We start from the raw sequence: 27,115 nt of genomic DNA, 5'->3' as shown, positions 1-27,115 counted from the left end.
CAGTGGCTATTTGAGGATACTCGATATGGAAAGGATCGGGAACCCCTGAGGTAGGGTGGTGTTAAAACATTTACCTGTGCAAAGGAATCCTCAAACAGAGTTTTTCTGGTGACTGTGATCTTGATGTGTTGAGGCATTGACAGTTGCTGTGGAATGGGAAGTCACAAGTGATTAACCACTGATAGCCCTCATTTGGGCATGTAATTATAGGCTAAAATGGCCAAGATCTTCAGAAAATAACGACAATAGCATATCTACAAGCTTGTAATGCAACGCGTTGTGAGCTTGTTGATCAGCTATTCCTCATATGACGAAGTATACAGGGGCTATATAATTTATACTCCATCACGAAAGGGTGTAACTTGCCAAAAAGAACAAATCTACAAGCTAACAATGTGTTGCGATGTTTTTTTTGCTTGTAGATCAGCTCTTTGACAAGCAACACTTGACCAATGGGAGTAGGGAGACCACTTCCGCTCCAACCATTAAAATAACCCAGGTAGGATACGTAATTAATTACGCCAAACTTCGGTGCTCTATTGTCTTTTCTCTTTTTTGTTTTTGTTTCATCACTTACAATTTCCCTTATTTATCCTGTATCCTGTACGAGTTCTCTCTCCTGATTGGATGAAATTGGTATCCTGAACATGTATTTTATGTTTACTAAAGAGCTGGATAGATGGGGAGAACCCTGTTACTGAACAAACACCTGATAGCAATGATTACTATGCAAATATAAAGCTATTTAACACAAATACTTACACCCCCTTTAAGGCAAAGCACGTTGACTAAAGTTTAAAATCCTTATATTATTTGTGTTACCTGGCACCAGAATCTGAAGTACTGCACTTTGGCTTTGAAGTCGCGTACATAGGTGATCTGTGGCCCATTTTCACTGGAATGGCGAGAGAGAGAGAGGGGAAATGAGGGGAGAGAAATATTTGGGAGAAAGAGAGAGAGAGATGGAATGATGGGCAGAGAAAGGGGGTATAAACATTATCATTTATATATATTTATATTTCGAATTCTGTATCCTACACAACAAACATTTTCAATCTTTAATAAACTTGTTTCACTGTGTAAATTGCACACTGATTAGCTTGACAAAGAAAGAAAGAAATAAATAAATAAAAAAGGTCCTTTTTACACAGCTTGTATTCTACTAAGTTCTTCTAAGTTTTGTGGTTAGTGGATTTATTTATATAATTTTTCCACAAAAAAATGGCACCAGCACCATTAGCTTTGTTGTTGGTTCCCATACCTACTGCTCTCACCCTGCTAAGTAGTTGTGAGGTGTGGAGTGACATAAAAACATGTATGAGGATGATACTGCCTATGTTGGGCAGAAACTCCATTTTAAAAAAATGTAATCTTGACAAGTGATTAAGTCTGCCCGTGCGTTTTATAAATATTGAACCCATGACAAGTATTAACAAGAGCTTGTGACTAAAAAAGAACTACATTGGACCCATGGGAACACAGGTTTGTATTTCCATTTCTTGAAAAGTAATGGTTTTGTGCATACAAGGTTTCTAGCCCCACAGCGGCAAGTAGTTCTTCTCAGTGGTGACATTTCTAACATCTTAGCGAGTATACGGCGCACTATAGCCAATGTGATTTCAATGGAGCTCTGAGAAGTTTTCCTGCTCAGTATTAAGCCTGTTGACAATGCAGGACATACAGTGATGATTTGCCGGTGCGAGGGTCGATGTAAGTGGTGGTTCTCCTGTTGTGGTCAACGAAGTAGGGAATGCCGTCTACTGTGAACCTCATCTCCCAGCCCTCTGGCAATGGCTTGTCATTCAGCAGCCTGATTGGAGGATAAGAACACAAGTATTAACTAGTTAAACGGGATGAAACCCCTAGGCTGTTGTGTAGTTTGTTTTCCAGTTCTGGTTAAAAAACTACAGCAGGCAAAACAAATTGAACTTTTATGAATTTAATTTAGATTGTTTTGAAACCTGTTGCCTATAATGGCATGCCCAACATAGGGACGGCAGGATGAAAGTGGTTAAATAGAACTACCACACAGTATTTTACACATTCAGTAGGACACTCATACCTGCGTAGAGAAAAACACAAAAATGTGTACACTAACCCCTGTGTGCGCGGGTCCTCCCATTGCGTTGTCCGTGTGGGGTGATGTACATAGTATACTCTGCCGTTGGCGTCAGTTCTCTTCTCTGAAAAACACACTCATTAGTCAGTAACTGAGAACCACTGGTCTACTACAAGCATAGAATGATTGACAGTTTTTTTTCTTCTTGTAGACACATCTTGGACCCCCATAACTCTGAGTGTACAAATGGAACCAAAGGCCAGTCCCCACCACTGCAAAACTTCTTGCAACTCCTTGCAACCATTATCCCCAATGGCAGTTGCAAGGAGTTGCATTGGTGTGGACTGGCATTAAAAACTGTTTTGTTGTAAGGAGTTGCGACTAGTTGCATTGGTTTGGTCTGGCTTTAAGGTTTGGAATGAGTACCCATTCACCCATTCAGTGTAATAAATTGAATGCTATTCTGATGCAAGATGTGTATTACACCTTACATCTTATGTTCAAGTACTTTGGTTTTGCCCCCGATGGCGCAGGTTGGTGTATCGCATGGTGTGGTCTGTGTGTGTGCGTGCGTGCATGCATGTTTGTGTATCTGTGTGCGTGCCTGCATGTTTGTGTATGTGTGTGTGTGCGTGGGTGCATGTTTGTGTATGTAGGCCTAAATGCGTGTGTGAATGGGTGAATTTAATGCACATTGTAAAGTGCTTTGGATAAAAGCAAAATGCAGACAATTTTCTATTAATCAATATGCTGTAAAGATAGTGTATTTGCCAGTCTTTCTGGCATTATAGTGGATTCCCTCTCGTCTTTATATTTAGGACCGTTGCCTGTTTGGGAACCTAAGTTCCTGAAAAATCAAGGTTAAAAAGTCTGGCAGTGAACTTGAAAAGAATCCAACGCACTCCACTCAGCTGTATAGTTAAAAGCATTTATTTCGTAATGGCTTGGCAAAGGTTAAAAGTGAAACGCAGGTTACCGTAACCTGTGCATGCCAAGCCATGACAAAATAAAGGCTTTTTAACTATACAGCTTAACAGAGTGCCTTGGATTCCTTTTAAGTTCACCGCCTGACTTTTTCAACTTGAGTAAATTCTTGACCTACAATTGAACCCGTTCTTATCTCTTAATTGAACATACACTATTGCACTGGAAAATATCCATTGTAAATCTCCTGTCATTAACATTGATTGGTTTCTATGATTTTATTTTTAAATTCCATCACCAATTTCATCGAATTAATTAATGCGAACAACTTAATGAACTCTTACCCCATCCATGTGGCAGGCTTCCCAGAGGATCAAACTCTGGCTTCTGGGCACCAGCAGCAACTTGATCCTGGAACAACAGAGACACAGATACAGTCACTTCAGCCACTATTATTACAGGAAATAGTTTTAGTGACACTGATGCACAGACATACTGACACCGTATAGAGTTTTACAGTACATTCTGACACATGCTGTACATTTAACATTAAGCCCATTAAGCCCTGAGGCCGATTCTACAGATGTCTTCTAAATCCTAACGTGTTGCTATATCAGTGGTGCTCAAACTTTTTAATGTCAAGGACCCACAAAATTATATGTATTTAGCCTCCCCCCAATCTCAAAATATATTGTTCCAGGCATCCCCAGAAGCAAAGATTTGAGTTAAAAATGTGTGCTTTAAAAAAATCAGCTCACCCCAAATATGAACCTCTGGTTGAACTGTTGCATGGCGCCCTGCAGCTGGCTGCGCTGATGCTGCCACTGCTCGTAGTTACGCACTGATTCCACTGTGGGGCGCTGCCACGTGGTGGTGCGTGTGATGTGGTCTACAAAGTAGACACGACCCATAGGGTCCACGCGACGCTCCCAGCTAAAGACAGGGGAAGCAAGAACACAGAGAAATGAAAACAATCAATTTATTAGCAGCATGTTTGACACGCCAAGTACATTCAGCAGTGAGCTTCAGTGTCTAGTGGGTGCGCTAGTTGTTCAGCTACTGCCGTACTAGCCTGAGGATTGCTAACAGCTAAGAGCCCTAGGGCTGATATCACTTGTTATCACCCTCTCTGTCCATTTAACATTCCTCTCACTCAGGGCAAAGCCGGGGTAGGTCACAGACATTTATGACTAATAACTTCAATATTCCATATGTTTTCTCTCAAATCCACTGTGGCAGATGGACTTGGCTGTCAAGCAGAAAGGGTTCATAGACTGCAAAGAAATGAGGCAAACAGCAAGACTTTTTTTTTTTACCCAGCAGGCAGCGGGTCGGGGCGCTCCCACGTCGTTCTCTTCTCCACGTGATCGACAAAATACATCCTGCCATTCTGGTCTACTCTCTGCTCCCACCTAGAAGGCAAACACAACAGTCACTGTAAGATGCGACAGTGTGTTCAACTAGTCATCAGGTATTCAGAGAGAACAAAACAATTGAGACTAGAGGGCCATAAATTGGTGCCCCTCTCTGGCAGCAAACAAACTGTACATTTTATGCCGATAAATAGGCCATGTAGTTGCTCAACCTGGCTCAATTTCTACAACAGCTAGTTTAAAATGTTATCAATATTCAGCACTTCCATAATTATTATGGAGTACAATGTTACAAAGAGAAGTCCAACGCGCTTCAGCCAGTTAAGGGTAGAAGTTCTCGGTGCTCAACAGGGACAATTTGAATAAGAAAGAAGATACCTGGGCACTTCAGCACTCGACTGGGTCCACACTAATTTATCATTTTGCAGTCAGCCCTGCAAAATAATAAATATGTGCAGACCCAGTCGAGTGCTCCAGTATTATATTTGGGTAGTCTCTACTGTAGCGCCCAGGTACTGTATCTTTCTTTCTAATCTTGAGGTATGTTTCTGTTGAACTCAACTGGTATTGAGTGTCACTCACTACAGAGGCGGAATTCGCTTCTAATTTGAATGAACATGCGCCAAACTACTAAACAGAAAATCCTAGAGTGAATGACTTTGTATTGGCCTTTGCCTGTAAACGGTGGTCAGGAATTTGCACTTCTATTTGGGCACCGCTTGCTGACTAGCTGTTCTACTATGCAGGCCCTGGTTCCAAATGTCACTTCCAGGGCAGTGCCCATAAAGAATGCCATCTTTGAGCTATAAAAGCAAACCATGCAAGTAAGCGTTATTACATCCAAGTTTCTATATAGTCAGTGGAACCAACCCAGGAGGCAGGGGTCCTGTGTTCACTGCGGGCACCCTAGGAGCGCCGGGAGGAGCGCCGGGAGGAGCGCCGGCAGGAGCACCCGCAGGAGGACCCACAGGAACGCCCGCAGTGACGCTACTAGCTTGCTGTCTGCCTGCTGCGGTGCCAGATGCTGAGGAGGAAGTGTTCTCTGAGGTTGTGGAGGGGCTGGGCTCCGGGGCCACTGTGGATGCAGGGGCTGGTGTCCGCACCGGTGTATCAGAGCCTGAGTGTCCGTCACTGCCTTCAGCTTGAGCAGAACCATTGGAGGATGCTGCGGGAAAGGTGTCAGACAGTTCAACAGTTAATCAACCTAATTGATTTAATCGATCCAACAGATTTTTGGAATTTATTTATTTGTTACGGTAGCATAAAGTGGACTATGAAGTCCAATAGGTCTATGACAGTTTTTCAACCTGGTAACCCTATTTTGGGCATGTCATTATAGGCAAAAACCTTTCAAAAATAGCAAACAGCCGATCAACACGTTGTGAGCGTGTAGATCGGCTATTTTTGCACCTTTGTATGACAAATTACAAAATACGGTTAAGTATTATACTTCGTTGGCCAGAGTTCCTGGTCCTAATTTCTTCACCAAAAATGTCCAATCTACAAGCTCTTCTATTTTTGCCAAATCTTAGCAGAATGTTAGCCTATTATGATATGCCCAGAATGGGGATGCTAAGGTTCAATTGGTTAAACAGACTAATCAATTGAATATTATAAAAATAAATGTATTTTTTGACATGTATAAAATACATGTATAAATGTATTATATATGTATAATATGCGAGGCGATTCACTGTGTGTGAATGGCGTCATTGTTCCTCCTTCTGACCTGGTGAAGACGTGGGTCTGCGTGGGGTTGGGGGTGGAGGTCTTGAGGGCCTGGGAGGTCGCAGCGGCCGGGAGCCACCCAAAGACACGGATGGAGAGCCTGTGCCGTTCACAGCCCTCCGACTGCCCGGGGATGGATGGACATCTCCGTCTAGCGCTGGCGAGCTGTCTCGACTCCGTCTAGAGACAAGTGCAAGAGAAAAGCAATTCATCATCCATTAACATTTTGAATGCAGGACTTGCTTGTAACTGAGTATTTCTACATTGTGGTATTGCTAAATTTATTGCACGAGTACCTCTTCCACCGCTTCTTTTCAGTACTGCAAAAACCAACATGCAAAGTTGGATTTTTATTTGCATGTTAAAAGGAGTAGTTCACCCCAAAAAAATCCTTATTTTCTATAAATTACACACCCCATGAAGCCTTGAATTCATTTTTTTGTTTTTTTGCATTCCTAAGCCAATCAATCCATTATTGATCAAGATCTTGGACACTAGATCGATGAGCCTATGCCCCCATCTAGTAGATACAGTAGAGATGCGCGGAATGCGGTTTTAGCCGCGGTTGCCGCAGTTAACCGCAGTTTGGGTGGATTTGGGTCAATCAAATATAATTATTAATTAATATTGGATAAACCGCGGGTGAAATAATGCGGGAATTAAATTAATGATATCAATCTATAGGCCTATAATAGGTTTTAAAAAGCACTACATTTCACCGTGTGTGCGTTAACTGCGTTTGTAGTATTTTAATATTACGTCATTTTACACCAGGCACAAAATAGCCGCTCACTACATGTTGCTTTGCAGCCAGGCGGTGTTGCCAGGTTGCGAGAGAAATAATCAGCCAGGTATATGAAAACAAGCCCAAAACAAGTGCCAAACCTTTACAGTCTATGTGCCAAACAAGCCCAAAAGTCGCCTATTAAAAAGCCGACATGGCAACAAAGTGGTTGAAAGCGAAAGTAACTCAATGAAGACGTGCGCTTGTTGTTACCATGGTTGTGGATTGTATACAGTCACTACATCGCGACAGTGGTGAGTGACATTGTTTATAAGAAAACTAACGACAGGAAAATAACAATTATTTGGTGCGGTTGGTGCGGATCTATAAATAGGATGATATAATTACCGCGGGTGGATGGCGGATGGATAATGAATTTGTTAACGCGGATTCGGGTGACAAAAAAACCCATCCGCGCATCTCTAATATATAGGTTGTTACACCTTTCAATCCGGGAAAGCATCTGTGATTATATTGTCACTGTCGGGCAGAAACCTTGTAACTCCAAGTTTCAAATCTGTATGCTTTTTTTTTAAATTAAAGCCCTACTTTGTCATACAAGGGTGTCGCACAAAAGCAGTGAAAATAGCAGATCTACAAGCGTACAACGACGACATATAGCAACATGTTTTCTTTTTAAAAGGAATTGAATCAAAAATAGAAGATTTTCTGAAAAATGTTGGATTAGGTTTAGGTTAGTATAGATGGTGTTTTTAAGAATCGGCCTCAGGTCTTCATGGGTTAAGGTGACTAGACAATGGCTCATTGCTTGGCAAGGAAGATGCTCCACTCCGACCGCAATCGAAGGCTCTAAAGTGGGTGTTAACAGCACAGCACATCAGCAGGACTGAGCTGCCAGCCATGCAGGACCTTTAGACGCAGATGGTAGCAGAGTAATATTGTGTCATGCTGGCTTTCTCAATCACCATCAACAAAGGTCACAGGCAGCATAATGAACGAGTTGACATCTGCATGTCTCTGCCTGTGTTCACTCAAGACCATTTCTACTCATCCTTCTCCAGGAGAAAGAGTATGTAAACAATTTTATTGTGGGCGATGAAGAGGGAATAACTGACTGTATAAACATTGTTTATCGGCCTCAGGTCTGTGTAAACATTGTTTATACAGTAAGGAGTTGCTCTTAATTGTCTGCGAGTGATTCATTCAATCACGTTTGTAATTTTAAAGTTTGTTGTGAAAATAAAATAACATTCTGCATTCATAAGTTCTCAAAACTTTTCAGGGTCCCTCAATGAAAGTCAATTATTCTGAACTGAAAACACAACACATTTCAGTTTTAATTCAGTTATTTTCATTGAATATTGTAACAATATATTATACATTATCTGTGTAAAAAAAGAAACAAGCTTTAAAAAAATAGCAACAACTGCAAAACAACAGCAAACTGCAGGCGGAATTTGGACAAACCTCTATATGAATGGAATCGGTACCGTACCTTATACCATTATCCCCGTTATGTTCTGATTCCCCGTTTGATGTACCTGAGACACAAAATGACAGAATTAATTAATTAAGCAGTAGAGTGAATTCACATCTTAACACATTGGCTGCCAGAATTATTTATTTTCTACAGTAGACTGCCAGACTTTTTCAATGAAAAAATAAAAGTACTCAGGAGCCGAGATACAGAATTTTTAAGTTTTAAGTTAACAAGGAAGTGGATGGGAGTGGATCCTCGAAAAATCATATCTCCTTGGTCTTTGGGTCAAATCTATTTTTTTTTAAATGGACTTACTCTGATGATTGGCCACAGCGGAGGCGAACATGTCCGGGTCAACGGTCATGCCATCCAGGCACACAGACAGGTCTCCTATGATGTCTGCCTGGAACCCGTGGCTTGCAGCTACAGCTGCATTTACAGCTCCACTCAGCTGTAAGGTCTGCACCACCTCTGAGACTGTGTCGACAAGGACCAAGCAATGACAATTAATAATGTTAACAACATTGTCAACTCCTGGAAGCATGGGCGACACAGCAGGCTTGTTTGATATAGATTTTTCCATACCGATGATTTGTCGGTAAAAGAGAAAAAAAGGATTTAATTGTCCAAAGTTTTGCTTTAAGAAAGACAACATACAGCCATTTAAAAAATTGAAGCCAGACCACCTACAGCTACTAAGTGACGGAATTGAGTTACACAACATGTAAATGCGAGTCAAGGCTTTTAATCTGCCACAGTATCATCAATCAATCGAACGCACCGACGATGGAAGGTTGAGATCCAAGATGGGGCCAAGTAGAACTTGTTGGCTGCCAAATGGGAGCATGAGCATTTTTCTTTTCAACAAGCCCCGTCATTTATATTAGCATGTGCAGTGTGCGCAAACAGTATTAACCCATTCAATCCGGGAACGCATCTGTGTCATTCTACATTTCTTTGGCTATTTTCTTTTTTTAATTTTTTGCAAATCTTTGAATATTTATTCTACAAATGTCTTATAAATCCTAACCATTAAAAAAAAAAAAACGTATGTTGCTATAATATAGCAACATAATTTATTTTTTTTAATTCTCAAACTTTTTCATGCAGAAGGACCCCCAAAATGATATGTATTTGGCCGCAGACCCCCATCTCAAAATATTTCGTTCTAGGAGCCCCAGAAGCAAAGATTTTAGTTACAAATGTTCGCTTAAAAATATATATTCAAAGATTTGCACACATTTTCACGTTTTCTTTTCAAAAATAGCAGATCTACAAGCTCATAGCGCGGCACTCGGTGCCGCGCTATGAGCTTGTATATTATCTGCTATTTTTGAATAGCCAAAGAAATCTAAAATGACAGAGATGCATTCACGGATTGAATGGGTTAAGGACATGAGATCCCACAATGCTAAAATGTCTGCACAACGAAGAAATGTCTGCTGCAGTGTGCAGTCTGTGCACACATGTAAAAACAACTCAAACACCACCCTACAAATAGCCCAAATTAGGAACCTCTGGAGTCACAGTACAGTATATTGTCTCTGCCGGGTGGAAACCTCATATGTCCAAAACTGTTACTTTTCAGGATCCACATTCAAAATTAGCATATCTACAAAGATGAAAACGATTTGCGTTTCGAGCTTGCAGATTTGATGCTCTTCTGTGACAACGCTGTAGTATGATCTAGTAGGGCGTAGTAGGGCTGTTTGTGTTTTAAAAACACAAACGGCAATCAAGTTGCTCTCTAGACCATGTACCTGCACAGTATATGGTGAACAGCAATAAGAAGACAACCAAAGGGACAATATGAATAGTGGAGATGGTGATAGATACAGACAGAAAAGAGCAACAGAATCCTTTACAATGGGACCCCCTACTATCAACAAACTTAAATCACAGTGACCTTGGCCCTCGACCAACAAAATCTTATCAGTTCAACCTTGAGTCCATGTGATCATTTGTGCAAAATTTGACATTCCCAAGGCGTTTTTGAGGCATTGTGTTCTAGGGCTTAATATAACCGACTAGTATAACCACTAGTTTTTTTTCTCCATTGTTTTAGTGCCATAGTAATGACCCATTACTATTATTATTATTATTATCCTCCTGCCTTTATTTTTATCAAAAGGGGGTCAAAAGTATGCCCAATAATAGCCTATTATTGGGCAATAACCCCCTTTTGAGGATCCTTGGAGACGCTGCTGTGCGCCCGCCACAGCTATTGCTGAAGGAGGTATAAAAAACATATAGCCCCACATTGCAATGTGGCCTGGGCTTACATAGGCAATAAAAATAATACACTTCATGTTATATTTCATGTTTTCTCTCTCTCTCTCTCTCTCTCTCTCTCTATATATATATATATATAAAATAAATGTATATAGTGTATGTCTATATCCGAGATACATCACACCAAGCATGGAGAAAGCCAGCGTAGGCTTTCATGTAAGCAATGGTGTGCATAATCCAATAAGCAACTGACACACACACACACACACACACACACACACACACACACACACACACACACACACACACACAGTGGGCCTTTGTCCTAGGGACCCAGCTGTTCCGTATTTTCCCTTTATTGAACAACAAACTGGTAATACAGAAAACATGGCATTAATCAGCAGACATGAGATAACCAAGTGCTAAACAACAACAGACTGGTTCAACATGCTGCATTAAAATCACGTGTGTGCTGTATAGGCTTCTATACTCACTTTTCATGTCATTGGACTTCAGAGTGTCGCTGACGTCGAGCGTGGCCACACCCAGCAACACATCTGACTTCAGAGTCTGGTGACTCCACACACGAAACACCAGCTTGCTGAATGGAGTGACGATCCTGTGTGTGTGACGATCCGGTGTGTGTGTGTGTGTGTGTGTGTGTGTGTGTGTGTGTGTGAGATGGACAACAAAAAAAGATTCAGATGTCAAACTTTAGAATGAAGAGTGACTTTGGCTTCAGCAAAGTTCAATTCAACTCTAATGAGTAAATTGTAACCATGTTTTACAACTTTAAAACAGCATTCTGGTTGCCAATTTTCTGAGCAATGTGTAATTAACCACTTTCAACCTGGCGTCCATATTTTGGGCATAAGTTCACATTTATAATTCAATAATAGCACTTCTACAAAGTCACAATGCATCGCATAGCAACACATGATGAGTTTGAAGAGCTCTTAGATGAACTGGCTCAAAGACACAAAATGAAATGGAGGCAATTAACCACTTGAACCCTAGCCAGGGTTTCCGTTTATTATTGACCAATCAATTTGGCTGGAGAATTGGAATCTTGCCGGTCACTGGCAAGATTCCAATTCTCCAGCCAAATTTATTGGTCAATAATGTAATACACATCACATGTTTGCAGATACATGCGTGTGTGATCACTACACCTTGTTACTGTAGCGCAGCGCTTCTTTCCAACACGTCAGTGCGATTACTTTGATAATACTGATTATAAACCAACAAGGCAGGCATGAGCATGTTTTGGGCTTTGCATCTCGTTCAACCTTTGCAGCCAACATAATCAGCTTTAGGAAGTAAACTTGCCTGCAATGTTTCACCAAGTCGATGCGTCACTTTGTTCCAAAAACATTCTCTCCATGAGTGCTCAATTTCTGCTCATTACAATGAATTGATGAGTTAGGTCATTTTGTGACATGTTGTAAACTTTGAGCTGTGATATGAGTACATCTGAAGATGACGTCTTGGTTGGCTTTTGTCCTTCATTGTAGCTACTGCTGCGATGCAGCCTTTGTGTGTTGGCTTTACTGTTTATGGTGCAGAGGATGGCAGTACGCTATTAGGCAGCAGACTCAGAAAAAGGATTTAGTGTAGAGGTAAAAAAAACAAGTGGTCCAAGGATGGAGCCCTTGACCAGTGGTTCACAAACTATGGGTAGCGACCCAAAGTGGGGTCGCGGGAGGGTGCCGTTGGCAAAAAGATCCCTCATAATATGGGGTTGTGGTATCAAAAAGTTTGAGAACCCCTGCCCTAGAGGACCCCGGATCAACAGGGCTTAAATGGTTAAGAAATAATCATCAGCCACAAGAAAAATGCTGGGATATTTAAAGTTTTAGCCAAGCTAACAATGCGTCTCGAGCTTGAACATCCGCTCTCTTCATTAAGCGTCACCTTTGCACGTATTACATCAGACACTTCAGCAGGTAACCAGCCGAGTCAGGATGAATGTGTCTGGTCAACTTTGTGGTGAATGAGCCAGTGTTCCGTGAGCCACCTATAAGCGTTGTTCCTGCTCTATAGTCTGCACTAACAAACCATGCACAATAAAGTTCAAAAGCTATTCAGGGACAAGTGAGCATTCATATCATAACCCTGTGACTGTTGTCTAGCTATCAACCCCAGTGTCTCCAGGAAAAGACACATGGGTCCGTTTACGATCCCATGGTAAACTCTTGTTGTATAATAACTCCACACCCGCCAGGGGGTCAGTGAAATCCGAGATGGACTCTATATTAAGAAGGCACTCTGTGCACACAGGGAGTTTGTGGACAGGTTAAAATAAAAGTGGACATACAGACAGAAGAACATCAAGGTTCATCTAGAGCAGTGGTTCCCAAACGTTTTAGCTCGAGACCCAAAAGAGAAATCTGATCTACAAGCTTTGTTTTTAAATTCATCAAATTTTTACAGTGAGCAGTGGTTCTCAACCTGTGGTACGAGTACCACGGGTGGTACGCGAGGCCCCCTCTGGTGGGACACAGAGAAATCTCCCCAAAAAAGAAAAAAGTGGACAGAAATATAAAATATAAAAGTATATGAAAACATAATAGGCTACTATCTAAATACTTCTATGAATGGAAATAACTTTACCATGATATCATAGAAATGGGATTTTAAAAGTTTGAAAGTTCTGCTTTCCTGTATTATTACGTTAACTTGTCAGTGTTGGCTAAGCGTATCGGTGATGCGTATATAAGTGTGGATCAAGAGGAGAATATTTTGACCAGCAGTGCAGCACTCACTGTAGAAACTGAAGTGGTGGATGTCTTGGACCACAGAACTTGAAGATAGCACAACTAGTTGCTCCAGGAGCGCCAGTGAAATCGCACCCAGCATCTAAATTAGGGTTGTCCGATATTGGCTTTTTTACCGATAACCGATATACCGATATTGTCCAACTCTTAATTACCGATACCGATATCAACCGATACCGATATATGCGGGGATTATTGTGATTAGGGTAAGCTCAAATTTCATATCACACACACCATATACAGTAAGAACTCCTGTAACTTATTTATAAAGCAAAAAAAAAAAAAAAAAAAAAAAAAAATTTTTTTTTTTTTTCAAAAACCGATACCGATATTTTCCCGATATCAATTTTTATGCTAATATCGGCCGATAATATCGGGAGGCCGATAATATCGGACATCCCTAATCTAAATGGTGCCGTTCAAATGGCACAAACCCACCAGTTAATATGACGCGGAATGACGCGGAAGCTGGGATTCAACAGAACAGGAGTGGGGCGGAGGAATAGCCTACAGACAGTGTGGTATGTAATGAATGCATATAATGCATCTCAAACGGCATCTTACAACCAAACACACGTGCTGAAAGAGTTGATTTCTTAATAACGAGACAAACTGAAATAGGCTAAGTCCGCGATTAACCTTACACCTGTGGCCAATTAAAGCCAGCAGTGTGCCTCGCGCATTACAAAGTCGGTAAAATTAAACTTCTCACTTACTAGCTCTCTGTCTGTGTGTGTGTGTGTGTGTGTGTGTGTGTGTGTGTGTGTGTGTGTGTGTGTGTGTGTGTGTGTGTGTGTGTGTGTGTGTGTGTGTGTGTGTGTGTGTGTGTGTGTGTGTGTTGCGTTGTGTGAGAACTGTACGAGTTAAAGTGCCAGTTTTATTATTAGATTTTGTACAGCATGACTTTGGCCGACAACTGTGCAAAATATATATTCTTATATTATACCTCTTGAAATAGCCGATCTACAAGGTCACAACGCCTCACTTGTAGAGATGTTCACCTACTATGACCTACCCAGAATAGGGACACCAGGGTTCATGTGGTTAACTCTGACATAAGTGACTGTCTGGTTGTATTTCTGCATGGATGAACAGCGAACAGGTCACTGTGGACTTACACAGTGAAAGGTTGCTTCCACTTGGGACTGTGCGTGTTGTTGCATTTCTCTGTCTTCTTGGACTGGCCGTCGACTGTCACTTCCACATAGGGGCTGGGACCAAACCAGTTCTTCTTGTTTTCTTTCAGTTTTGCTGATAGCACTAAAAAAACACAATGAAAACAGAGTGAGGAGAAGGTAGGACTGAGCAAGTGAGAGAGAGAGAGTCAAGAATAAACAGGGAGCTGCACTAAGTAAAGCATCTACTGTATGCGACTTCAAAGTGGTACAACAATTAGAGCCTGACCAATATATCAGTTTGGCTTAAATATTGCATTGGTTCTCAAAGTGGGGTCCGGGGAACCCCAGGGGTCCTTGTGGGGGACCAGGGTGTCCCCAGCAAAATGTGCTAATATGGCATCACAATCATTTTTACACTTTGGTTATTAAAAAATATCAGATATACAAGCTCATAGCGTGTCACTGTGCAAATCTTTGAATATATAAAAAAAATGCAAACATTTTACACAAATCTCTGCTTCTAGGGTCCCTGGCACAAACTCTTTTCAGATGGGGGGTCTGCGGCCAAATACATATCAATTTGGGGGTCCTGGACTTGAAAAAGTTTGAGAAGCACCGATACATCGGCCATTATTTTCATTTATTTATACTATGTTTTGATGATTTTTTTAACTACTTCTATTCTGGGCATTGTGACACATGGTAAGCTGGTAGACCAGCTATTCTTGAAAATGTTTGAATAGGGCTTTAGTGGTTTAGTGGTAAACAAAAAAACGTCTATAATAATATTTTTATAGATATAATGTCAGTCGTTGTGCACGTGTAAACTTAAACTTGACAGTGGCAAAACCTGCTGCGTAGCAAACGTTTACTTTAAGTATCAGCTGCAGGGCTAGAAAATGTATCTATTTTTTATTTGGTAGCACTGGTGCTCACTAATTCAGAAAGTTAGGAGCCACAGCTAAAATGTAGGAGCACCCACCAAAATATATGTAATATACTCACTTCTGATGTGAGCATAAATCAATCCATTTGTTGTCATCAACAGACATTTTCAATAGGCTACATATTGAATATTTTAAACCATTTCAATACTCTATTCTGGCTGGCCAATACTATTTGCTACCACTGTTTGGGAAACGGTGTGCTACACTGTCGATACCAGCCGTTCGTTCTGATGCGTCAGTGACACACAGGTGTCACACACACTGTGACACACACTGTGACACGCTCACATGAAGCAGCCCCACCTCTCATTCACAATGCTCGTCTCCGTCTTGTTTCTGAAAATAGGTTCTAAGAATTCAAACTATCTTTATACATACAGACAGAACACCTACTGTCAGCTCACAAGGGCACATACTACTAACGATGAATTTTCGAGAAAAAAAATACAACAAACAAATTTGCACTCACAAATGCTCCAAATTATATTTCGAGATCACACAGATTACATTTAGGGAGCATGTGTGACCAAAATAGTCTCTCTCTCTCTCTCTCCCTCTCCCTTTCATTCTCTTACAAATTGGCTGGGACACGTACTGTAGATCTTTCAAACATGATGAAAGATGAAACAGGACTCAAAAGTAGTGGTATTAATTGTTACGCATTTAGCATATCCCATTTAAATACAGATTTTAGCACATTTATTCTTTACATATAAGCAATAGACTTATTACTAAGGACTAGCAGTCCTTACTAGCAAATAGAATAGAATTAATAGAAATGTCAATGGGGGACTGGTTGCCTGGCACACTGTCAGGATCTTTGAAAACCCCTGCTCTAGATTAATCAATAGACAGTGATTCAATGTTTGTTTTAGCCAACTTTTATGTCACTTTGATTTTGCCAGCATTTCCTGGTTTGAGAGTTAAACCAAAATCCTCAAAGTCAAGCTGCAGACTGCACGGAATACAGATTAATTATTACCAATTGATTGATTGGTTACAAATAGGTAGGAAGGAGCCAATTTAAAGAACTCAACTGGCTTCCAGTAGAAGTTAGGGTTAGTCTGTCCAGCCTGACCATGTTCATTAGATTATTCATGGTATTTCTTTAACACAGTTTTTCACTCATGTCGGGGACACACGCAATCAATATTGTATGTCTTGTTGTTGGTAATGGATCTTTTCCACACAATGGTGCTTCATGGTAGAACAACTTGGATATAGCAAGAAACTTAACTCTCAGTCTGAGAACATTTACAAATCTGGCTGAGTAGAGATAAGCCTCTTCTCTTCTCTTTTATACAATGTTACTTTGCTATGAGCCATGACTGACACACAATCATTGGTTGTTTGTAACCAAATTGTATTTATTGTAGGTACACTCATGTTTTTTGATGCTGATATATATATCAGAGGTCGTGCTAGGATTTTAAACGGCCGGTCGCCGTGTCGGGAATGATTTAAATTTATCGGACATCTGATAAAAATAACGGACGTAATCATTTTAATGCATGAATGACAAGCAGGTGCGTAAACGTAGCCAATAATAACACTTAAAGCATTATATTTGGGACTGAAAACGATTTGAATGTAAAGGAGTAGGATATAGAAAATAATTACAGCTTCATCTTGCATAAGGGGATGAATTATCTAGGCTAGAATCGCGCAGGTTGTGTCCGTGGCGTGCGTATTGATTTCTCAACAAGCCGGTAGGCTCGAAACATCACGTCCAATGGTGGTGTAAAATGGAATGGAACCAATACATTTTTAAGCTTTGGAGCATGACCCAGTGTGCAGACTTTATTCTTTTTGGATTCTGACCTCAGCACCTGGTTTTTAGTGAGTGGATGTGCGTGCTTTATTGTTTGTTTCTTCAACAAGGTGTTGCATCATTAGTTTCATAGTAAAACATGTTCTTCAATGAGCAATAGTCTGAAAGTCGGGTCTAAGCAAATCTTTCATAAGGTTGATTGATTCATCTGGCCAGCAATTAATCAAAAATATAGGCTACTCACGATATATGGTCGTATGGTGACATAATTATATGTTAAATTCAAGTGGTAATGAACACACCACTGGTTGGGACCCTGTGTGCATTCCATCTTCCTGGTTTAACCACGCTAATTAGAGACCTGATGCTGAAATAGACAGCTGTTGTCTCTGCTTCATCTTCAATGAAATGCGTGTGCATTGTTCTTGATTTGAGGTAAGACAACTTTGTGTATTAATTAAAATTCCCGGGGCATGTGTGTGTGTGTGTGTGTGTGTGTGTGTGTGTGTGTGTGTGTGTGTGTGTGTGTGTGTGTGTGTGTGTGTGTGTGTGAGAGAGTGAGTGAGTGAGGCGCAGAGGATTTGAAATGTGTCTGATTTGCAGACATAAATGACCGTGTTTTTTTTTTAATCGGTCAGGATGTCTGAAGGGAATTTTATTTTTCAGTCTTGGCTATAAAAAAACGGTCAAAACTGGCAATTACCGGACTAACGCACCCTCTAAGAGATATATATATATATAAATAATAAAGAAGGAACTGTGACAACTGACAAGCCAAATAACCAGAGGGCTGATATGGCCTTTGCTGACCACTACAAGCTCAAGTGCCCTATGTTGAGCTATGTGAGTGACCTTGCTACTGCTGTGTTGATCAAATGCGATTTTCTCATTGTCTTAATAAGTCTATGGGCATTTGACAAACCTTTTATTTAAAACCATGTTTAGTGTATAAGATTTCTTCATTGGGAGTGGGGAAACTTTGTACAAATACTGCTACAGTATATCCCCAATAATCTGTAGAGACAGATATTTTTCAATGATTGCAAACATTACCCTCATAAATTGTGGGAACCTTAGTAAAATCCAGCACAGTGCATAATCAACCACACTTATCCCCACCCGTTATTTGCAAGACACTCCATTAAATAAATACCAGTATGTATATAACACAAATGTTTCTGGCCACAAATCGTGTCTAACACTAGGTGCAAAAGGCTTAGTGAATAATGGATGGTCCACAGTGACAGTACAAAGAATTTTGGTAGGATTATACACATTGAAGCTTCTTTAGATTGCAATGATAAACTATAAAAGTGTTCTCCTCAGAGCACAGGTCTCCGCCAGGACGGGTGCCTATCCAGGACCCGCAAACTTTGGTCATTTGGGATGGGATCTGAAAAATCTAACTTGTACATCTTGATTACATGACCTCAGAGATAATGTGTACCGTGTGTATGTTTGGATAAAATCTGTAAGAGTAGTAGCAAAAAGCGTGTTTTGAAGAAAACGCACCATGGCAGAAAATGTAATCTGGCACAAAGAATCCAAGGAATCCAGGGAAAAAATATGTTGATTGTACAACCTACAGTTCAAGAGTTATAGGCCAAAATGTGAAGAGGGCTGTTGCAGTGCAACCATGAGGGGATTTCAAAAATATGTGCAAAACATACCCCCACCAACGTTGGAAGCCAATCATAGGCAATCGGAATGGAATATAAGAATGTGACATATACATTACATCTTGAACACAAGACTACAGAGATAATGTATACCAATTTGCGTGCGAGGAGTAGTAACAAAACCGGTAGTAGCAAAGTTTTGCAAAGAAAACACAACATGGCGGGAAACGTTTCAGGAGGAAATGAGCATGGCTTATTTGGAAAGTTCCATAATGATCCATGGAATCCAAGGGAAAATAATTTGATTGTAAGACCTACGGTTCAATCAGCCGGTTATAGTGCCACTGCCACCATGAGGCTGATTTGAAATATGTAGAAATATGTCTTTTTTTGCCTAGTGGGCATTTGCGTGAAAAGTTGCATGGCAATCGGACACGGCGTTCCGTTCATGATTTGAGGCATTTCAAAACGGGCCACTCCTGCAAACTTTTGGAATCAGGATGAAATATGAAAAATTGGACTTGGTCTTGATCACGTGACTATAGAGATAATGTAAATTCAAAATGTGTTTAACAAAATCGTCCTCCTGGTGGCACTATAAAAGGCTGATGTGAAAGATTTGGGCCAGAGGTTCTGCTCTGGCCTCCAGGGAGTGTGCGTGCACAGTTGCACGTTGATCGGGCCGGAGATTAGCTTTACACAGATGGACGGACACACACGCACGGACAGAAATTACCCTGCACAGCATTGACTAAGGCTTCAAACAAATCAAGTGTCTTGCAAGACACTTGATATTTAAAAGCAGCATTCATTCTCCATTTCTCTTGGCCTCATTTTATGGTGAACAAATGGTGAGGACCAGAACATTCCAAACTGTGGTCACATTTTCAGATAATCAGATATACAAATCAATATGAATGTGGTCCAAAACAGAACTTGAATATTTATGATTCCATGTGCTTTTCCCCCATGTTAATAATTTCATAATGCAGATATGATTTGTGCGACGCGAGAGCAAAAAAAAAAAGAGAAAAAACTAAAATCTGAAATGGCTCACTTTTATCAGATTGTCAGAATGACAATAGACTTTCACCTTGGACACACCATGTGTGTTTGAAGTGATAAAAACTTACCAATTATTTGGAGTTGTGCCTTCATTGGGTAGCCATTGGAAGGGCCTGGCTTGGCAACACCGCTGGCCATGACATAGGGCTGTGTTTCTGCAAAACAGGCCAAATGAAATTAATTATTAGTACTTTTACAAATAGACTTGACTGCTTCACTTCAGGGCATAGTCGACTCGTGTGGTCCTTTGGATCAGTGTAGGACATTTACACAATTTTAGGCATGCTTAATATTGCTGAGGGTGCATACTGTAATCCTTTTTTTTGTTAACAGGCGTTGCCCCTGAAAGTATTTTAATCACAAGATATGAAATTAAAGGTGGTACACATGCATTTTCAGAGCATGTTTATTGTACATGTTTATTGTAATGATCAATCAATCGATTGTAATGTGTTCCAGCTTGGACAAGAGGAACTATAGTATACTCCAGCCCACAGGTTGGGAATAACGTCTGAACAATGAATTTTGGTCTCAAAGCTCCTAACGTTGAAAGAACATATTAAGCACAGGCACATGCTTAATCAAGTAGCCCAATCAGTCTTTTACACTGTAACCTGACAAAATATTATACAGACACTCCAATGAGCTGTGCTAACACAGGAGACAGGCAGCAATATAATTTTACTGTGACTGTGGGCAAAGGTCAGTCCTCTAGTGACAGTCTGCACCAGTCACCCTTAGACCTAGTAAAGGTGTGAGCAGGTACCTGGGGCTTTAAAGACGACTGCTGAAAGGGTGGACACTCACTTGACACCCTAAGGACTACAATTGCCATGTCCCCCCCCAAAAAACACCCCCATATTATTATATACTGTAGACTTAAAATCCTACCAAGTGTCTCCCCGAGGAAAAACCTGAGTCTAGGTGGCAAGTAGTAAGTACCGGAGGGGGAGCATGGCACATGTGCGGGAGCACGGCGCACGCACAATACGTGATATGGACAAAATGTCTTTGCTCAATATTTATGCCACATTTCTCAATAGCTATACGATATACAATAGGACTATGGGTTCACACTTGCCATTTGATATTTTAACCACTTAAACCCTATATACTTTATTGACCGTCCTGCTGGGGTCTTTACTTGATCTCCTGTAAATATTTTACCCCTCAATAGCTGATCTACAAGCTCACAAAACATTGCGTTTGCATTGTGAGCTTGTATATCAGCTATTTTAACAGAATGTTTGGCTGTTTTTGCCCAATGTTCACCTATTATGTTATGACAAGCCCAGAATAAGGACGCCAGGGTTCATGTGGGTAAGTGTAGCAACAGTGAAAACTAAGCATTGCGCAGAGGCTAAATTGGTATGCCCTTGCATAGGCACAGTAATAAATTAGGGCAAGGTGAATTTATTTCTATAGAACAATGTTTTACTTAGGGCATAAAAAAGGCATTTATAGATGAAAAGTAAAAACAAGATCCCATAAAAAGAATAACCGTCAGAGTGCAATTACAGTTTTACAGCAGTATCATCTTGTGTAAAAGCATTACATACGTCTTCTGTTCCGTTTCCAAACACTTGCACTTAACCAAAATATGTTTGAGCTCCAACAACAGAGCTTATGTTACGAGAGTCCCTGATACTCCCCTGAACACTTCATACAAACCCTTAACATAGTGGGGTCCAAAAGCCCTTTTCACTTACTCTTTTTGGGCATACCTTTCTTTAGTGGGAACCAACTTATAAGTGGATTTTTTAACAAATAATTTAGCCACTGAAACAAGTCGACACTAGTTCTACACCATCTAGAAAAACACACAGATTAATGGATAACTGTAATTCCAGTTAGGGAGAAACATCATCATCCAGTACACAGCCATTTAGGGGAGAGTTAACTTTGACAAAACAGAAATTGCGTCGTGAGTGACTTGTGTGATCTTTCTTTGCCCTGATGCGTCAGTGAATAATGCATGTTCCTTCTTCCATCTCTTCAAGTATGCAGATGGCAAAGGAAGGAAAGAGTGAGGCGTGCTCCGTGCTGGCTGGGTAAACTTTCACTTTGGCTTCTGCGTCAGTCTTTGTCAATAATTCATCAGTGCTGCTGACTACACAGCCTTGCCAGCGGGCTCACTGGGTTTTGGACACTTTCTCTGACAATTAATTTGTTGGGGCGGAGTAGCAACAGTGTGATGGTGCAGTCGACACACTCAGAGAGAGCGAGTGTGTGTGACAGAGTATGAAGAAGCTAAGAGCCTAATGCCAAAAAGAAATAATAGATCTGCAAGCTAATGGGCTTCAGATCCTCTTTATAGAAACAAGAACGTATCACTATTTCGGAGGGCCAGAACAACGTCTCAGTTTATTGTGTTTTACACACACCGAGCACAGAGCACAGAGCACACTAACCGCCCCCCCCCCCCCCCCCCCTTCTTAATATCCGCAAGCCTGTGCTCTCCTCCAGGCATTGCTAAACGAACCCAGTGCCTACACTTGTGACCTAAATTGAAACCTAAATCCTGATTTTATACTTACTCAAATAGCAGATCCAGAAGCTCACAACAGAGTGCATTAAGCACAACCTGAAGTTTGGGGGGAGATATAGCATCGGTTAGGAAAATGCTGGGGGGGGGGGGGGGCATGGTGATGAGCGAGGGTAGCAGTCCCATGGGTCGCGGAGGTAGCAGTTCTAGCAGAGAACCCCAGACTTCCCTTTCACTGGCCACCATGGAGATATAATCCCCCCACCTGGTCCTGGGTCTGCCCCATGGTCTGTTCCCAGCTGGGTGTGCATGGTTCTCACCCTATCCCTAAGGAAGATGCCAGCCACCCTAGTGAAAAAGCCCTTGTCGGCCACTTGATCTTGTTCTTTCGGTCATGACCCACATTTCAGGACCATAGTTGAGAGAGTAGGAGGAACACCGCTAGAACACCTCCCCCCTCTCCAAAATCAAGCCAAGGGGAACCACTGACGGACTCTCAGTGAGTTACAGACTTTCGTCCATTCTAAATAGTGCATTTAATTGTTTGTTGGTTAACGAGGGTTTGTTAACGTTCATGAAATTAACATCTACATGATGTGTAAATAGGCTTCAAGTCTGACTTATTTAAAAAGAAATGCAATACAATCAACTCTGTGCAAGTGTGCATAACTGTAGTCCCGGTTTCCCTAAGGTGTCATAACTGTTTCCAGTTCAATTTCCCATAGCTTCACCTGATTGGCGCAGCAGCAGATTTTAATTGCTGCATTGTTTAATGGTCAGTCACCCCTATACTTCGTTGAGTATAGGGGACTGGAGTCCTCCAGGACTCTATACTAGGTCTGCACCTTTTTGGACACCAACACCAAACACTTCGCCAGAAATAGGCCACCTACAATCTCATAATGCATCACATTGCAATGTGTTGTGAGCTTGTAGATCTGCCGTTTTGGCTGAATATTACCTCCACAATAGGGGACAATAGGATACAAGTGTTTAAACCAAAAGCAGATCTGCTGCTGCGCCAATCAAATGAAACTACAGGAAAGTGAACCGGAAACTTGATTGTGTTGTACATTAAAGAAATTAAGCCTAAAGGGAAATTAGATGCCAAACCAGCCAGTCAGTCCTGGGAATCCTGATCCATTCATAGAAGTCATGTTTTCAATAGCAGAAGGACCAATTACATTACAAAGCAGACAGGCCTGTCTTGGGGCATTCCTTGGGGTAGTAATAAACAGTTAAGTCAGCAGATGGTTAACCACATGACATCGCTCACAGAAGACAACAGTGACAGAGTAGAAACGTAACACGACCAACCTTGCCAAACTAGCAACTAACTGTGACCATAAACAAACCTTTGTCTGGTTCTCATCCCGGCTATCTGATGGTATTTTCACCAAGTCTACTCAAGCTGACCAAAGTATCCCCCCCCCCCCCTATAGTTGTGTTGGCATTTGTAGGACTGGGGCTGGGGGTACGTTTTATTACGCAATTATTGTGTTTTTATTAAACACAATAATTGTGTAGTTTATCAGTTGCTTTAATTAGTCGCGTTACCGTTATGTCAGCGTGTCAGTAGAATGCAATTACTGGTTGGTTTAGTAATTAGCAGTCATTACGTGTTGAAAGTCAGTAGATAGCAGTATTTACCAGTTGTAAGTTAGTTATTAAATGTTGAATGTCAGTAGGTAGCAGTATTTACCAGTGGATTCATTGTTAGTTATTACATGTTGAATGTCAGTAGATACTAACTAGATAGCAGTATTTATCAGTTGTTAGTTAGTTATGTTGAATGTCAGTAGATAACAGTATTTACCGTTGTAAGTTAGTTATTATATGTTGTTGTTTATTACACAGCTACTTAATAAATAAATACAAAAAGTGATGGTCGCCTTGGAAAACAAGTTAGTGGTGATAAAATGGAATCAATATTCGGTTACAGCATTGTCTATTTATCGCTTCAAATGTTTTCAAAAACATCATTGAGAGAAACGTTTAGTTGTAAATGACATTGTGTGTTTGTTTACATGGCTGTCATGTTGGATGCAGCATAAAGTCAAGCAGCACAGGTTGATATGAGCAGGTGCTCTGAGCCTTCGATTAGACAGCGGTCTGTTATAGAGCTCTGATCGGTCACTCATTATCAAGAAATAACACACAGCTGAATTCAGTGTCCAAACGGAATCAAGCATTCAGGCAAGCCGTGTAATAATGTCAGTAGAAAGCAGTACTTTCCAGTGGTAAGTTAATTATTACATGTTGAATGTCAGTAGATGGCAGTATTTATCAGTGGATTCATTGTTGGGTGTTATTACATATTGAATGTCAGTAGAAAGCAGTATTTACCAGTTGTTAGTTAGTTAGTACATGATGAATGATAGTAGATAACAGTGTCTACCAGATGGTTTAGTTAGTTATCATTGTTTGATTACTTTATTAACAGTTTGCAAATAGTATACAATGACAATTATACAATGGCGCTAAAAGGATAACACACAAAGCCCTGAGGGCTCGTTTCCATTGTGGTCCTAATGTATTCAATTCATCAAGACGGCGTTGAATGTCAACAGATAGCATAGCAGTATTTTACCAGATGGTTCAGCTAGTTGTCATTATTACATGTTGAATGTCAGTACATAGCAGTGTTCACCAGATGCTTGAGTTAATGGTCATTATTACATATTGAATGTCAGTACATAGAAGTGTTTACCAGATGCTTCAGTTAATGGTCATTATTACATGTTGAATGTCAGTACATAGCAGTGTTCACCAGATGCTTCAGTTAATGGTCATTATTACATGTTGAATGTCAGTACATAGAAGTGTTTACCAGATGGTTCAGTTAGTTGTCATTATTACATGTTGAATGTCAGTACATAGCAGTGTTCCCCAGATGCTTCAGTTAGTGGTCATTATTGCATGTTGAATGTCAGCACATAGCAGTGTTCACCAGATGCTTCAGTTAGTGGTCATTATTACATGTTGAATGTCAGCACATAGCAGTGTTTACCAGATGCTTCAGTTAGTTGTTATTACGTGTTGAAGGCTAACGTTAGCCTGTTAGCTGGTGTTATCATCATGGCTGGTAGAGAACTAGACGTAAAACGGGTAAGAAGACGTTCAAACGGCTCGTATGACTGACCTGAATCCGACGGTCGGACGTGAGGTTGTGAGGCCGTGGTGTTTTTTAATTCCTGCTAGTTTGTTGTTTGTTTGTTTGGAGGCTTGTTTTCCTACTTCAGGAACAAACTTCCACCATCTTCCTCACCGTCGCGTCACGTGACCGAAACAAGGTGGGGCGCCGTGAGGAACGCGTCTTCTTCCTGTAGCACTTTGATTGGTCCAGACTCGGAGGCAGGAGGACCAATGAGCGGCTGGAACGACCGGGCTGCGCGAGCCGAGAGGTAGAGGAAAAACCAAGCCCCCAGAACCTCGGAGAATGGTTGAAGTCTCAGAAGTCTGGTGGCTACATCTGGTATTGCTGGACTTTCGCATTTGGGACGCTACTGCGCATGCTTCTACCGTCTGAAACGCTAGTACGCCTGCTCTATTGGCTCCAAAAGTAGAGGTACTTAACTTCTGGGTGCTTCATGCGCTTGTGAGCAACTTTCATTGAAATGAATAGGTGGGGGCGGGGCAGTCCGCCCTCTAGATATATTAACTCGATGGCAGAACGAAACCGTTATAGTTCTCAAACTTTTTCATGTCAAGGACAGTGTTGCCAGATGTTGTAAGAGAAATAAGAAACCAGGTCTAGGAAAACAAGCCAAAAAGAAGCGAGTAGGCCACATGAGCATTTACATTATTGTAATATTTAAAGTCCTGCTTATTATTGTAGTCCTAATATAAGCAGTGTTATGAAGCATTCGCGGGTTGTGATGTATTGTGAGCTGTCAGCTGTTCTAATCAATGATGGACAAAACCTCCTAACTCCACTGAGCTGGATTTGGTAATAATGGTGATAATATAATGACACATGCAAGTATCTGACAATATATAAAGTCACATTCAGTCGGCGTTAATATATTTAGCAGTGATTGTGAACCCCACTGATAATAACAAAACGCAGTTTAGTACTTAATAGGCTCTATGCACAGCAGCCATTTTGGAGAAAAATTGGGCCTCTTCTTACTTCCTTCACAGGTGTTACCAATGATACTAATGAAGGCTCTGTTCCATTCTGGTCATACAGAGTCAGGGTGCTGATATTGTGTTGGCTCACTAGAAACACTAGTGGGTCTCAAAGTGTGGTCCAGGGACCCTCATGGTTCCTTGAGAGGGTGTAACTCTGAGAGTTATGGGGGTCCTTGAAATTAAAAAGTCTGAGAACCACTGTGCTACACTAAATGGAACAGAGCCTTCATTAGTGTCATTGGTGGTAACACCTGTGAAGGAAGCAAGGAAGGGGCCCAATTTCTGTCCAATATGGCTGCTGTGCATAGAGCCGATGACCTCCAGCAGATGGCGGCGTCGGACGTCGAATTCCCACCAGTCCCACTCCAGCTATCAGCAGACTGTGTGAATCAATAATCATTATATCGGGCATTGAATTGAATTCGATCTGAATGGCTGTAATTTAAACTCGGAGGCTACTCTCAAAATGCCTTAAAGTTTGTGCAATTCGCTCACATCTCTACAAAACTGGTTACAATTAGACTATGGGAAGCAGTGGTGTAAAGAAGTAAGTAGGCTACTCAATTTTAAGGTACTTTTACTTTACTAAAGTATTTCCAGTTGTCAGTACTTTTACATCAACTCCACTACATCTCAGAGGCAAATATTGTACTTTTTA

The 27,115-nt window shown here is 41.0% G+C and overlaps 1 protein-coding gene across 2 annotated transcripts in view; it reads right to left on the bottom strand.

Moving 5' to 3' along the window:
• itchb (itchy E3 ubiquitin protein ligase b) overlaps positions 1-25,603 on the bottom strand; it is a 37,383-nt gene extending 11,780 nt beyond the window's left edge. Inside the window, exons 1-15 of one of the 2 annotated variants that reach the window (XM_084070419.1) lie at positions 25,466-25,603; positions 19,907-19,993; positions 14,437-14,578; positions 11,036-11,160; positions 8,625-8,786; positions 8,325-8,370; positions 6,086-6,264; positions 5,227-5,521; positions 4,300-4,395; positions 3,742-3,916; positions 3,328-3,394; positions 2,099-2,183; positions 1,682-1,810; positions 823-895; positions 75-146 (exon numbers count right to left, since the gene is read on the bottom strand). In XM_084070419.1, the coding sequence (XP_083926545.1) occupies positions 75-146; positions 823-895; positions 1,682-1,810; positions 2,099-2,183; positions 3,328-3,394; positions 3,742-3,916; positions 4,300-4,395; positions 5,227-5,521; positions 6,086-6,264; positions 8,325-8,370; positions 8,625-8,786; positions 11,036-11,160; positions 14,437-14,578; positions 19,907-19,976 (1,716 nt within the window). In that variant the 5' untranslated portion in view covers positions 19,977-19,993; positions 25,466-25,603. Of the gene's footprint in view, positions 1-74; positions 147-822; positions 896-1,681; positions 1,811-2,098; positions 2,184-3,327; positions 3,395-3,741; positions 3,917-4,299; positions 4,396-5,226; positions 5,522-6,085; positions 6,265-8,324; positions 8,371-8,624; positions 8,787-11,035; positions 11,161-14,436; positions 14,579-15,441; positions 15,589-19,906; positions 19,994-25,465 lie in introns of those variants that run through there. The other variant, XM_084070420.1, reaches the window with a different exon arrangement.
• Positions 25,604-27,115: the final 1,512 nt, after the last annotated feature.

The sequence above is a fragment of the Gymnoscopelus microlampas genome (assembly GCF_963454915.1).
Source record: "Gymnoscopelus microlampas genome assembly, chromosome: 10".
NCBI classification, from domain to species: Eukaryota; Metazoa; Chordata; class Actinopteri; order Myctophiformes; family Myctophidae; genus Gymnoscopelus; species Gymnoscopelus microlampas.
The sequence above is the reverse complement of the archived record's forward strand: the minus strand, read 5'-3'. Positions and strand labels throughout refer to the sequence as shown.